General features: G+C 45.8%; 1 protein-coding gene across 4 annotated transcripts in view; it reads right to left on the bottom strand.

Moving 5' to 3' along the window:
• The window catches only part of DOCK1 (dedicator of cytokinesis 1), a 458,484-nt gene that overhangs the window by 335,757 nt on the left and 107,743 nt on the right, over positions 1 to 14,984 (bottom strand). For all 4 annotated transcript variants that reach the window (XM_081267092.1, XM_081267094.1, XM_081267093.1 and 1 more), the window contains exons 22-23: positions 8,771 to 8,905; positions 851 to 959 (exon numbers count right to left, since the gene is read on the bottom strand). In XM_081267092.1, the coding sequence (XP_081123218.1) occupies positions 851 to 959; positions 8,771 to 8,905 (244 nt within the window). The remainder of the gene's footprint in view (positions 1 to 850; positions 960 to 8,770; positions 8,906 to 14,984) is intronic.

Below are 14,984 nucleotides of genomic sequence, written 5' to 3'. Positions count from 1 at the left end.
GGTGGCAGCAGCCAGGAGACGACTGAACACACGGTGCTTGTTCCCGAGAGCACGGCAAAACCTGAGAGCTGGAAAAGGACTTGCCCAAAGTATTTTTAAGAGAACAGGCCTGGGGACATTTCTGAAATCATACGTTAAAAGAACATGACAAAAGAAAAGGAAGAAAAGGGGCAGTTACAAAGCACAGTGGAGGGACAGCCACCAGTTAATCACTCGGAAGACTCGCTCATTGAGGGAATTACTGAGGGCAGCAAACTGCAAATGGCACAGCCTTTGTGAAATAAATCGCCCTGGAAAGTCGCCTCACTGGAGGCCCAAGAGCACAGGGTGCTCTCCCTGCACCCCACGCCACAGCATCCTGGAGGACGGCGGCCTTGCACAGCGGAGGCTGTTCCACGGGACAACAGGGCAAGCACGCGAGACTAAGTGGGAGGAAGACCATGGTGGGCATGCTGCATCCCTCACTGTGCACACGAGGACCTGGGAAGCCCAGCTGAAATGCCACCAGCCAGGCACAGCCTGAATAATGTCACGCACATCTGCCCGCCTCCCAGGCTCCCTGAGACCCAGCCGCCCTGACCAGTGAGCTGTCCAGCCGTCCTCATCAACGCCCCACTTCATTCAGAAGTGCATTCAGAAGCTCCTCCTGCCCAGGAGCAAGAAGCCTGGCCACAGAAAGAGTGAAGCACTCCAGGGCCAAGGGGAACAGCCGAGGCAGGCGAGGAGGATCATGCTCCCACCCAGGAGATCCCCCGGTCCGCTCAAGTGCGGGGTCGCAGGGTGCACTGCCCCTCTCAGCCCGCGCGGGACCCCTTCCTCCGCGTCCCCCCCACCCCGGTGTGGTGCCTACCTTCACCCTGACCGTCTGGTCGGCCGTGCTGCTCATCATGTCATTGATGGAGCGGAAGAGCTGCAGCAGGGACTCCACGAAGTCGGCCTCGCCCTTGTCTTCATAGAGTCTGCAAAAGGAAGCACAGGACGATGCGGGGCCTGCGGGAAGGCCACCTGGGCCGACCGCCAGGCCACGGAGGGCTGCCGGGGGGGGGGGGGGGGGGGGGGGGGGGGGGGGGGGCGGCCAGCGCCGGGAGTCAGGTTGGTCAGGCAACCAGGTTGGTCAGGTCAGGAATCTGTGCAGGCTGGACTCCATGTGCAGGGGCTGGCTCTTAGGGACACCACCTGCTGCTGTCTCCATCACGTGTGGAAACTTTGACAAACCCCCAAACCCACCAACACAGGAAGGGAGGGACGGAAGGAGGAGGGGCAGAAGGTGGACAGGAGGAGGGAAGGGTCATGGGGATATGCTTTACTCCCACCCCAGGGACTGCCCTAGGAATGTGGGGTTTTCTGCTGGTTACCTTTAAACCCAAATGCTATAAAATTCACAATCATGAGACACTTAATAGGCTAAATCTAACATGATCTCATGACCATTTGGAAATGACACAACAATTCATTCAAGATTACTTCATTCATCTTAAGAGTCAATGTTTACTGGAAAATTTTCAAGAGCTGCAGCATATTCAATAAATTGATAAAGAAGTTGTACCCTGGTAACTCGGATGCTGATATATGTTGCTAATTGTGAATAAGCTTTGTCTATAAATTATTTATTAGAAGTTACTCAGAGTTGCTATGTTACTAAAAAGCAATCCATTAGCATTTTAAAATGTTGCAACTCTGATGTTTTATTAATACAGACTAGTTTTCTGCCTAATTAAAAGTATACTCTACCTGAAAACTTGTGTACAATGGAAAATTCTGTAAACTAAGTGATAATTAATTACCCTAGAGGTAATCTTACATTTAAATGAGTTCCATTGTAAAGAATTCTGTGTGAAATGGGAAATTGCAATGTTGTGTATCTGTTTTGTAAATAAAGTTTCCAAATAGATGTTTGCTTAAATGTTGTACCAAACAACTAGAATTATGCAGTCATGAACTTGTGTTTGCAGGTGGCTGGGAAGCATTTGGCAGAATGGCAAGAACTTGGGGTGAGGCTTCAAGCCTGCAATCCTTCCCCTCCCCAGGAAATTTGCCACTTCAGGAGCAGCATGGGGTCTGAGACTAAAAACCACAGTGACACTTCTACCAGAAGAGCAGAATTTTTTTTGTCCTCAAAGAAAATGACTTGAGGTTTGAAAATGCCAAGATGAGAAGCCTAATATAACAGCAGACTCTGGGGTAAAAACACAATAGAACCTGGGCAAATGAAATTCAGACGGAGGCTCACCAGGGCCACCCTACAGCCTTGACCAGGACAATGTCTGAGAGTTGGGGACTCGGCCCACATCCAGTCCAGAAGAGGGCGGATGACTTGCCTCTGGAAGATCACATCACCTGCAGTTTTACCTGGTATCCAATGAAGTCAGTCAACTCCACAAAAGACCAGACCACGTAGCCACATCAACGAAAGAAAGACCCACAGGTAATGGGAGTCCTGCAGTCAGCTAACAGAACATCGGGATGCTGCAATCAGTGTACTTTATAACAAAGAAAAGAGAGAGATGAAATTATGGGAAATGGGAAGATAGCAAAAGAGAAGGTGAAACACGACATTTTGTAGAAAAGTGGATCTATAAAAAAGACTCAAGTGGAAGTTCTAGAAAAAAAATATAATATCTAAAATTAAGACTTTTAACATATGCTTTAGCTAAAAAGTAGACAACGCAAAAGACAGAATTAGTGAAATGGAAGACAATTCACAGAAAAAATAACCACACAGAAGAGCATAGGAGGCAACTCCAGAGAAGAGTGTTTGGGAAACAAAGGGGCGATAAAGACAGAGGGAGAGTCTCAGAGCTGCATTGCCGAGGACCAGACCCAAAGCAGGCAGAGGCAGACCCGTGGACGACAGGCAGGGCCTGAGCTTTCTAAAACCAGGGGACACCTCAATCCAAAAGTTCAAACATCCTATAGGGAATACATTCAAAGCAAAGCTTTCCGATCATCCCACAGAGACAAATGGTAAGCGCAGCCAGCAGAAGAAACAGTGCTCACTTTCAAAAACGTAAGAATGAGTCAAAAGCTTCTCACCGGAAATGACAGAAATCCAGGAGAACGGGACAAGGCCCTGAGGAAGGGGACAGAAGGCTACGAGAGGAGAAGATGCCCTCAGACACAGGAGAAAATGAGTCGCTCAGGCAAGCAACACCTCGAGTTGACCTTTGCTAAGGGAAATCCCACAGAAGGAAGGTGACCCCAGAGGGAAATGGAATGGAGGCTGAAAAGCTACCATAATCTGACACACCGAGGACTGAGGACTGCACAAAACAGTAACTTCTGATGGAGTTTAAAATATATGCAGATTTAAAATGCATGATGAGGGCTGGGGTCATGGCTCAGAGATAGAGTACTCCCATGTGGGAGGCACTGGGTTTGCTTCTCAGCACCGCGGATAAATAAATGAACAAAATAAAGGTCCATCAACAACTAGAACAATATTTAAAATGAAAGAAAATGCATGATGATATCAACACAGAAGAGAGGAGGGGGTGAATGGAGTTCGGGTTGCATTTTCCAGCTCTGTGGAGCACTAGCGTGGAGGGAGGGGAACAGTAGCAATGGGAAGGACCCTCTAGCTGGAGATACATGATCCCCCGGCAATCACTGAGGCTGGCAACGGAGGGCTTGCTAAATGTGGAGAGAGCAGAAAGTGGGACAGAGAAGAGCAAGTCTGATTGGTACTGAAGTAGGCGAAGAGAAGCAGAAAAGGGGACAAACCAATGATGCCTAAAAGAGAAGGCAGTAGCTACAAACCTGTGGAATAAAAAAAAAAAAAAATGTAAGAGCTGTCAAAATCAAAACAGGGTCATTGTGACCAAGTAAATGCAGCCGGGAGGTTGTATAGGAGGGCTCTTACGCAGGGCTGCCTGACAGTAACCACCAGGAAAGGCTGCCAGCTGCATGATGGCCCCAGGGCCACTGCAGCCCCAATACAAAAGGGCTTCCACCCACATGCTGTGGTCCAGCTCAGACCCGGGGCAGGCTGGCTGTTAATCACCACGGCCAAGGAGCAGGTTTCAAATGTCTGATGTGGTCCTCGTCATGTTTGTCCTTCAAACACCCTCATGCCTCCACCTCGACCTCTTTAAAGCCATCCATGGCCACAGTGGCAGGCGTGTTCCCAGGGCAGCATCCTGCTGTCCTCGCAGCAGGGCCATTCCCAAGGAAGCGTCGTTCCCCTTTGGAGAATCTCTTTCTGGTTTGCTTAAATGTGGATTGACAGATCCACTATATTATTTAATCACATTATATTTAAATGAATGAACTCATTCAAAGGACTGTCAGACTGAATGAAATAAAAATAGAGCCGTACGTAAATATCAAGGTCCCAAAAGGCTGGAAATAAGAGTGGAGAAAAGGGTGTTCTGCACAGTCGCCAGCCAAAAGGCCAGGAGAAGGTTTTCATGTTGAGTACAAAGTGAATCCATAAGAAAGGCATCACAATTATAAATACGTAGGTCTACGATAACACTGCCTCAAAATCTGTAAACATCTTTAATGTGTCTTCAATATATTTAACATTCTACCATGAATATTAGTCAGTAAATCAGTGGGTACATGGTGCAGTGATCATCCCTCTGAAGCATCTTTCTGTAATGAAAGGCCATTAAGGAAGTCTAGAAGTTTACCTCTTGGTTTTATCACCTAAACCAGAAGAGTCACCTGTCTGACCTCCTTTGAGGTGGAGGAAGGGCTGGGAAGAAGGAACTCAGAGACTTGCAAACAAGTTAACCGATGAATAAAAACTCCTCCAATTGCTCCATTCTAAATAAGTATTTATTAACAAGGAACGACAGGATCTTTGTCTATTAACTAGGTTCTATTCTGTGACCCACGGAATGATAACAAAAGGACAGCTCTGCACAACTTACTCCTGATCAATAACTAATTATTCACCAAGCAAGCAGCAGATGACAGGCAAAAGCTCTACCAAGCGATAGTGAGATCTAGCCATTTGGCTCAGAAGGGCTGCTGCAGGATGGGCCTACTTTCTGGTTAATGTGATCCACCCACACAGAAAACACAGACAGACAAAAACCAGCTGAGAAGAGCCCTTGGCACTCAGAATCTTGCAGTGGGTTCCCCATGAACCGAATGTCTTGGGGCCAGAGCTTGCAAACTGCTGTTCTCATTTCAAGACAAAATGAGTTTTTTAAACAAAAAGTACAGAATCGCAAGCAAGAAAAAAATGGTAAGGGAACTATGATAAGCTTCCACATCTTCATCTCCTGAGTTTCACCTCTTTGTTCTTAGGAAGAATAATTACCGTCAATTATCCCAGAACTTAACAAAGCGACTGCATGATATGAAAACACAGCAGACCATTTTGCAAGAAGAAGAAAAATAACAGATCTCAAAAGTTTGTTCCAACTGCAAAAAGAAAAACACACTTGTCAATTCCAGCTGTGAGCACAATTGTTTTTCTCCCAAGGTAATAAATGTGTTCCAGGTAAGAAAATGAGAGTCCGGGTTTGTTTTCTTCCCCGCCTCTGAAAACACCCCACATGAGACCTGCTCAAAGCTTGTTACAATCAACATTCCAGACAACTGTGTGAGACACTGGACGGCAGCTTCTTCAGGCAGCCTACGCAGAACCTGAATATGACTGCATCTGCAGCCGGGCCTGTCACGTCACAGGTGAAGGCTTGGAAGGAGAGCAGGAGGCTGGCGAGAGCAGGGCAGCGGGAGGAAGGATGAAGACTCTGGCCCTGGGGCCCGTGATTTTAAGGTCATGAGGGGGATTTTGTCCCGTAGAATGTGTAAGACACTAAATCATCCTACATAGACTCAAATTGAAGAAGCTATGCATCACACCATATGTTTAAAGGGGTGGTCCCGCCCTCCCCAAGCCAGTGGGCGGCCAGGATTCACACTCAGGAACAGTAAGAGGGAAAAATACAAGGTTGGAGACCAGGACTCAAAGCTCATTCTGCATTTAGGAGGACAGAAGGAAGCAAAGAGGGAAGGAAACAGAGAAAGCAAAGGCCGGGAGGAACAGCCGCCCTCCGTGTTCCCTGGGCCTGGCCAGAAAGGTCTGGGAGCAAAGGAGGCCCCACCATCTTCAGAGATCCTGCTGCTCTGTGTCCTAGACAATCTCAGCTCTTCAGACAAGCAAATTACTGCAGCAAATAAACTCAGTTCAGGATCAGGCTGGCTCCTGCTGGGACCTCACTGGGACAGTGGCCCGTGGAGGGAAGCTGCTCTGCTACTGAGCACTTGACACAGAGCCCTTCCTGGGTGTGGGCAGAAGTCAGCTAAGCCTTTCACCCCATTTCTACATGAACCAGTCACACTGAATATCTGTGGGTCACTTAAGGCCTCAATGATCTAATATCAAAGAGGAGCCATAGATAGGAGCCCCGGAGACTGACCCACAAACTAACTAGACTCCACCAAACCTGCTCAAGGACTAGTGACCAGCAGTGAGGGAGATTCTCAGCTCCCAGGTGGCAGACGTTCTGGGTTAAAGAGCAGGAAGAGTGTCATAGCCCCATCCATGGTACCCTGCTCCCAGAAACTCCGATTTTGGTGAAAGCATCAACAAACCTATCTAGAAGGCCCTTCCTTTCCAGCTAGGGTGGTCATGTGACAGCTCTGCCACTGAGGTGGAAGAACACAGCCTGCAGAAGGAGGGAGGAGCCCTCTGCAAGGACACGGGTGGGCGGAGCTGTCCCTGCCTGGGGCGTCCTTCCTGCTTCCTGCAGTGCAGACCTGACATCAGGAAGGAAGGAGCCACTTAGGGACCTGAGTTGAAGAGACAGACCCTAAGGATGGGGGCGGGGGCAGAAAGATAAAAGCAACAAGTGAATGCGATCCCATGCCTTCCTCTGGGCTCCAAGTCCTGTGGGGAAAACAAAAGGAACCTCATATGGCAAAGCCACACACCCAGGGTGCTCCTGCTGCACCCAGCCAATCACATTCCTGACCATCACAAGAGGAGCAAGCCCAGGACTTTTATGGACCAGGGTTCAAAGATCTTACGCCATCTGTATTTTGAAACTGAAAAAAGTTGAAAAGAGAAACAGAGACGACTTTGTTACTGGTCCACAGGGGAGACCTCCATCTCTAAAGCATGTTGCTATACAAAAGACCTGAGCGCTTTCCAGGACAGCACAAAACACTGGTCATCAACATACATTTCTTTTGTTAACGAATCTCTGAATGAACAGAGATTGCAAAATCCTCGGTGTTTGAGGAAGAGACACACACCATCAAATCCCAGACTCAACACCAGGGGGGTCACAAATGGCACCAGGTTAGAAGTTTTCAAACAAAACATGAGAAAATCCACACGACCCAACCTTTGCCTTCTTTCAAGTTCACCCTTTCACTTAGTACAGATTTTGATTTAGAGTAACCAGGGTTTTAAAATTCACAAGAAAAAAAAAACACAAAAGCAAAACAGAGGAAGCCAAGAAGTCCGTTTTCACAGAATTAAATTTACTGAGATGAAATCAGACAAAATATGGGGAAACCCAGGCTAGACGACCTTGAACTGTTGAGGCCCACCAGTGAGAAAATCGCTGGCAGCTTAGACCTTGGATAAAAGAAAGTGTGGGTCCTCAGAAAGGGTCACACCTGGCCACTATGAGCATAGTCAATGAGTCTGTTGCAGATCTTGGTGAAGGACAGAAGCCAATGCCACCCAACCTGGGGTGGGTTTTCTACACAGGAATGGCACTTTGTCCTCTGACGGGCCTGGACCCCAACCCTGGGGCTTCCTCCCTCCTGTGACTGCTGTAATGAACTGCTGTGGCTCTGACCAGCACAAGCCGGGGTTTACCTTCCCTCCCTCTGTTCCGGGCACATCTGATTCAGGCTAATGAAGACGACATGAAGAGGAAAGAGGAAGGTACGGATCTGGGACCCATGTCAACCATGTTTTCACTCATAATGAGGCATGAGTGCTGTGCTCTGAAAGGCAATGGGTATTCTCTGACTCACAGGGACGTGGACCCATGAATCCATCTCTGTGAGCAGAACACACTGCGGGAGGAGCCTGAAACCAGAATGACCAACATCCCCCAACCCGGCTCATGGCAGGTCACCTCCAAAACGGCACTCGGAGCACGTTCACTTCAACACCCAACGCTCACCCAAGCCCTTTCCACGTGGCTTCTATCCTAGAGTGAAGGGACCCAGTGGGGCCAACAGAAAGCTCTCTTGTTTAGCCCAGTTCTTAATAAATGTTAATATATAAAATATTAATACTACAGAATCATAAAGTCACACATGACCCAATGTACTTTAAAGCTCAAAATCAATCCCCGGTCACCCAGATGGTACAAAACCATGTCACTGGTCTGAAGCACCTGAGTGTCCTTCCTGGAAATGAAGCTCTATTCTGGCTGAGGAGAGGGGAGGAGGGCGCCCCGGGTCTCCTGGGTGAGGCCATTTAACTTGGTTTTGGCTTTTCCTTACTGCTGCCTGTTTCTCTTTGCTTGCTCTTCTGGGGCTGTTTGCTATATAAAGACATACTGAGAAGAAGCCCAGAGCCCTGGTCAGCACCCAGCAGGACGTGGAGGGCATCACCAACACCTCCAGCAGGCAGCAACAGCGGCCGGCACGCCCCCCTGGCCACCGTGGCCAGCTCCTGAGGGACCGCCCAGGAGCACAGCGGTCAGCGTGGGCCGCCCCACCCCGGCTCCCTGCTGATGGGTGTTCTGCCAGGCCAACAGCAGGGAGAGGAAGGAGGGAGAAGAGGGGAGGGGAACAGGGGGGACAGGAGAGGGCGGGAGAAGGAAAGGAGGCCTCCGGGGACACCTACTGGTTGAACAGGACCCGGGAGCGCACGATGAACTTGAAGATGTACTCCAGCGCTTTCATGGCTTTGTACAACTGGTCATTCACTCCTGGCTTCTCGGCACTGTCCACGTAGTTCCGCAAAACCTTTGTCAGCTTCCTGTGCAGGGGGGAAACACGGCAGGGTAAGTTCAGAGAACGGACACCTCTTCATTCTTCCCTGTTATTTTCATCTTGGTTTCCTCCCATCAGTGTGTGCTTTCTCATAGAAGTCTCTGGCTCTTGGGGACACAGGTCTACGCCCTTCAGAAGCACTTCCTGGCCTCCAGCTGCGGATCTAAGTCCGCTCGGTGTATCTAACTTAGTTTCACAGTAACTCAGTGAAGTGGTGCTAACCTTGCTCACAGATGAGGAAGCCAAGGCGAAACCACAAAACCAAGAAGATCCTCACCACAGAGAAACAGCCACGATTGTTTTTCCAGAAACATATTCTGGAAGTGTCTGGAAGTTCCAACGCCCAGCGAGGGCTCTCAGCGCGGGCGGGGGACCGTGCATTCTATACTGGGTGAGTAAAGTTCACAATGGGGTATTCCACCACAATAAAAAGGGCACGATAAACAGTATTTGTTAGTGGAAACCAACTCTACCACCTCTCCTCATTTTCATAGATTTTTCAAAAACCAGAGTTCTTACATCAAAAATGAAAGCTTTAGAAGCCAAATTTCAAATAGGAAAGATTGTTAAATTTTTAATGGATTATCTAAGATTCATATTAAAAAGGTACAAACAATATATGAAAATAACATGGGTGGATACATGACTTCATATGGATGGATAATGTTTAATTTAACATTATTGAATAATAGAATCCCCCCAATATTATTAGCTTTAAAAGTATGATGACTGCACTTCTCGTAGTCCTTGTATTAATAACTTGTGAGCTGAAAATAATTCCTAACATGAAAACATTAAGAACCTTATTTCTGACAGTTTAGATAGTTTGTAGCACACACACAAAAAAATAATAATCAGGATTGTTTTTACATTTTCCATCAAACCACAGATGTTGTTATAGAAAATTGATAAAAATAAATTATACATTGGAAATTTGGCTGTAATTCATAGTCGTGTAAATTAAGCATTTAATTCATAGATACAGTTCTTAAAAGTTTGAGTAAAAACAAAGGAAAAAGCATTAAATTTTTTCCATTTTGCTCAAATTCAAAAAACCAGCAAATTCAAACGATAACAGATTTAGTCAAAGCCTCAGGATATGTAAAGAAGGTTAATTTAAATAAGCAAAAGTTGAGAAATATATTTTTTAAATAATCAACTCTATTAATAAATAACTACATGGATATTAAGATAACAAGACTGGGGTATAGCTACCTAAGAGACACCAGACAAGCATGTGCCAGGCCCTGGGTTCCATCCCCAGCTTTGCTAAAGCAAGTAAATAACATAATAAGAAGTAAAACTCTGCCTAGGACAGACAAGATATGGGGAATCCATACCACTGCTGGTAGAATAAACAGGGGGCAGTTTTAGAGGGAAAACTGGTAATACATGATACAATATCTATCAGTAACATCCATTTCAATTAAAAATAGTCAAATCTTTTGACAACAGCAATTGCTAATAATCTGCCATACCAAAGCAATTACAAATGTATTAAATCATGTTCACTGCAGCCTTGTCTATAAAAATACATAAACCGTGCACATGTCCACCATTTGAAGACTGCTTACACAAATTATGATACATCCTACATTGGATATTGCACACTGTTAAATACAGATGTTGGGGGTGGAAACTGGAGGGGGAAACTCCATCATCACTACCATGGGAAAGGCTAGTTACGTTGCTACGCTGTTAAAAGAAAACAAGGCAGAGACAGAAGGTCTACTGTGAGTCCATCCTGTATTCCGCATTCTCTCCCACTGATACTTTGGCCATTTTTATGCTAATACCACATGATTTGTGTTCCTGCAAGTAGTTAAGTCTTGAAATCAGTTTCATCTTTTAAAAATGTATTGGGGTAGTCTAGACATTCTGTATATTCACATAAATTTTGAAATCAGTTAACCAATTTTTCACAAAAACATATTAGAATTTTGAATGGGATTGTGGGGAAACAATAGATTAATTTGGGAAAAATGGACATTCAAGTGAGATTTTTTTCAATCCATGAACATGGTATACACCTCTATTTAGTTCTTGTTAAATTTCACTAGGCGATGTTTTACAATTGGGGGAGGGGGCAGAGGTTTCACCCATCTATTATTAAATTTATTCCCTGGTATCTGATGATTTTTTCAATAGTAGAGAGTAAATAGCACAATACTTTTAATTTCATTTCCCAATTATTTGTACCCACAAAACTGATTGTTCTTTTTGGGTTATGTTTTGTTATGAATATGTAACTTGGCATTTTTTATAAAAAATCATAACACTTAAGGAATATAATGTAATGTGTTGACTTACGTTTACCCTGTGGAATTATTACACTATGTTTTGTAGCTCAACTTTCCTGCACTTACTAGTTCTAGTGATTATTTACCTGTTTGTTTGGTCTGAGGCTTATCTCACACTGGATTCTGCCTGTGCATAATCACACTATGTGAGGATTCAGTTCATTGCTTTCCCCCCTTTTAGCTAGTTTTCCTGCCTTATTGCACAGTCCCAACATAATACTAAACAGACAGAGAGAACTGACATCCTTGCTCTGATCCTAAACTTAAGGGAAAGACTGTCAAAGTGAAGCTTTCAGTATGAGGTCAGCTACAACTTCAGTCCAATTTTTGTTTTGTTTTATCAGATTGAAGAATTTCCCATCCATTCCTACTTTGCTAAGAGGTTTGATCATAAATGGATGCTGACTTTCATTAAGTGCATTTTCTGCTTGACTGAGACTTCAAGCTAAAAGCACAGAGCTACTAATGTTCTGTTGGTGCCAATAGAACTTCCTGCAGTTATGGGAATCCTCCGTAACTGAGCTGTCCAACGTGGCAGCCGTTCACCATATGTAGCAAGGGGGCACTTGAAATGGACCAAGTGCAATCAAGTAAATGGATTTTCAATCAAATTTTATTTAAGTAGCTCCTGAGTCCAGTGCTGTGAGATTGGACAGTACAGGTATTGATGGTACCTTCGGTCAGGCAAAGACATTTTACTCATGGAACTGAAATCCATATTGTCTTTTAAAACGATAAATCAGGCTTCAAAAAAAATTTCAAAATTTCTGCTCATCAAAAGACACCAAAAGTATCATCAAGGCACAGTCAGGGAAAAGGGTTCAAAATTCATGTCTGATTCTGTCCATCTCTGTCTGTGTATGTACATGTACATGTGTGTATATAGAGATCTCTTACAAATCAATACTAAAAAGATACGCAAAAGAATCAAAAATTAAAAGGTGATGTAAACAATCCATTCAAAACTAGCAAATAAAAAATAAATAGGCACTAACTATCTTAAGTGGTCAGGTTACCAATAATGTAAATCACATTGTCCTCCTCACAATGGCTCTAAATGAAAAGCCAGACAATAGGAAATACTGATGAGGATATACTGTGCACAGAATGCCCAGGGATTGTGGGGGGATCACAAATGGCACAGGCATTGTGGAGAACCAAGGGGCAACTCCTTGTGGAGTAAACCACACAGCACCTTTGCTCCCGCTACCCTGGTCCCAAGTGCACACCCAAGGGATGAAAACGATGTCTACAGAGAGCAGACAAGACCATCCACAGCAGCCTTATTTGCAATAAGCAAAATCCAGAAAGACACACTCCTGCAGCCACAGGAGGACAGACACACGAGTCGGGGCAGCGTACCCATTGGACAGGTGCACAGCCACCAGAAAAGCAGAATCAAGCAATGATGCCAAAGCACCACATAGAAGGAAGAGGCACAAGGAGCACACACCACCACCAAGTCCCAGGGCAGGCAGAGCAATGCATGGGAACAGAAACCAGGGAGGACCTGCTTCTATGGGTGGGACTGACTCAGAGGGCCAGAGGGGTCTCCCTGGGGAGTGGCAATGGTTTTAGATCTTGTCTTGGGCATTGATCATAAGGATGTAAACAACTATCCAAACTCATCAAGTGAGTTTTCCCGTAGACACATTGTAACAATGAAAAGAAGCCTTTCAATTTTGAATAAGCAAAAATAACATTTTGTAAATAAGCAAACACCATCACACAGTGATGATGTCAACACGGCCATGGAAAATAAATCCAGACGCAGTGGCTATCTTCAACGTGCAGCGCTACACACAGAGACTTTCATTTTCTGCAATGTAATCTTTAAAAATGTTTTTTACATGGAGGATGGCTTATTTTCAACCAATGAAGGCAGTAGTGGAAATAAGCAGATTTTAATCCAGTTAGACTTCTACACGTCTTACTGCTACTAGCCCCTAATAGAGTAGTACTTGCCCACTCCCAAGCACCGTCTTCTACCTCAGGAAAGCACTGCTAAAGGAGCTTCAGCGCGGCCTTGGTTTCCCATGGCTGGCCTGGGCAAGACCTCCCCAAAGACCAGTGAGAAGAGCCGTTTAGCCAAATTAACAAAAAAGGTGGCGACTGGAGACTTTATATACTCAAGAACTCGCTGTGGCTTCCAAGCACCCACCACACTCCCAACAGCAGTCTTCTCAGGTGCACACAGCTTTTCTGGTTAGCTTCTGAGCCAGCATTGCCAGCCTGTTCCTCTAGACCTGCATCAGGACTCACAGTGCCACATAGGCCACCCAAGGGGGCCTGTTTTACTAAGAAGTCACAATAAAAAGCCTTTGGGTGCCTGGGCAGATGTGAAGGCATTTCTAACAGTGCTCAGGTCCTGGAACTCCAGTGAGGAAGCTAACTTCCCAGAGGAGCCTGCCCCTGGGATCTGAGTGTGTGGCATCCTCCTCTCTGGGGTCCAGAGCCAAGGCCCACCCACTGCAAGAGCAACTTCACATCCGCATCTCCTAGAGGCCCCAGATGCACAGGCATATCTCAGGTCCTGGCATGAGGTCTGTTTCACTCCTCTTAAATTATGTTCCCAAACGTGAGGGTACCTTTCCTTTCACCCCATTAATATTACCTCTAAAAATAAAAAAAGAATTCATAGTACACACTTCCGGGAATTCTTCCAACAAATTAATCAAAGAAAGGAATGAAAAACAATAATGACTCACAAAGAGAACCACCCAGAACCAGAAAATAAATCTGCCAGGCCATCTCACAGGTACACAAAGATCAAGCCCCCTGGAGGGAGCACACAGCTTCAGATCAAACGGAGCATCAATTCTGTCAGTGAGAAGCCGGCAGCAACTCCATGAGACACGGCTCGGTGGACAGAAAGGAGATCGGTGGTGCTGGTTACGTTGTAGGACAGTCCCCAAAGTTAACACTTCCCTCCCTTTCACTTGGACCAGAGCTGGTCACTTTCATGATGACTGGGTGCAAAAACAGTCATTCCCATTGCCCAGATCCTTCATTTCTTCTCTGGCAGAGGAAAAAATGGGAAGAACTCTCACAACATTTATGGAAGGAAACAGACTCTGTAGAAGGCAGTACTCCCTGATTTGGTTAGAAGTGTGAGATCAATACTGACTCTTCTGGTATCTCAAGGTATAAATACTCATGTTCCAATTGCTGAGAACCCATCTGAGCTGGATAGTTGATCAAAACATGATAAGAATACTTATTTTCCCAAAATAAAGATGGGCCTTTGTGCATTTGCAGAGATTGAATGGGAGGGTACTGATTCTTATCTCAGTCCCAGCAGAGATGACAGATAAAATGGTCCTTGGTTATGTGCCTCCCATTGAGCAAGTTGCCAGAACTCCCCCATTTTCATTTTTCTGGCTGGGAACATGAGAGTACCCCTCCCCCAACAGCACAGCACAGAGAGGCTGGTGCCAGCAAGGGTGGACCATGTGCCCGGCTCATCCTTGCTGTCCTTTTCTGAAATTAAAGTGCAAAGTCTAATCAGAAGACAGCTGTCTGGCCACTTCAGACAAGGAGAATCAGGATGGCAGCCACACATGGACATCATCTCACACTCACAGCAACCCGGGTCACAGCCATGAACCTGCAGGGTCAGGTCTCAGCTGCCACAGTGAGAAGACGCCACTCAACTGCCGCAGTCTTGGCTGGGCACAGAATCACGAGCCACTGAAGCAGGAACAAAACTTTATTTTGAAAAAGCCGCTAACACTCTCCGCGCCAGCGAGTCAAAAACCGGTCCTC

This window comes from Spermophilus citellus, assembly GCF_964194105.1.
Source record: "Spermophilus citellus genome assembly, chromosome: 15".
In the NCBI taxonomy this organism is placed as follows: Eukaryota; Metazoa; Chordata; class Mammalia; order Rodentia; family Sciuridae; genus Spermophilus; species Spermophilus citellus.
The sequence above is the reverse complement of the archived record's forward strand: the minus strand, read 5'-3'. Positions and strand labels throughout refer to the sequence as shown.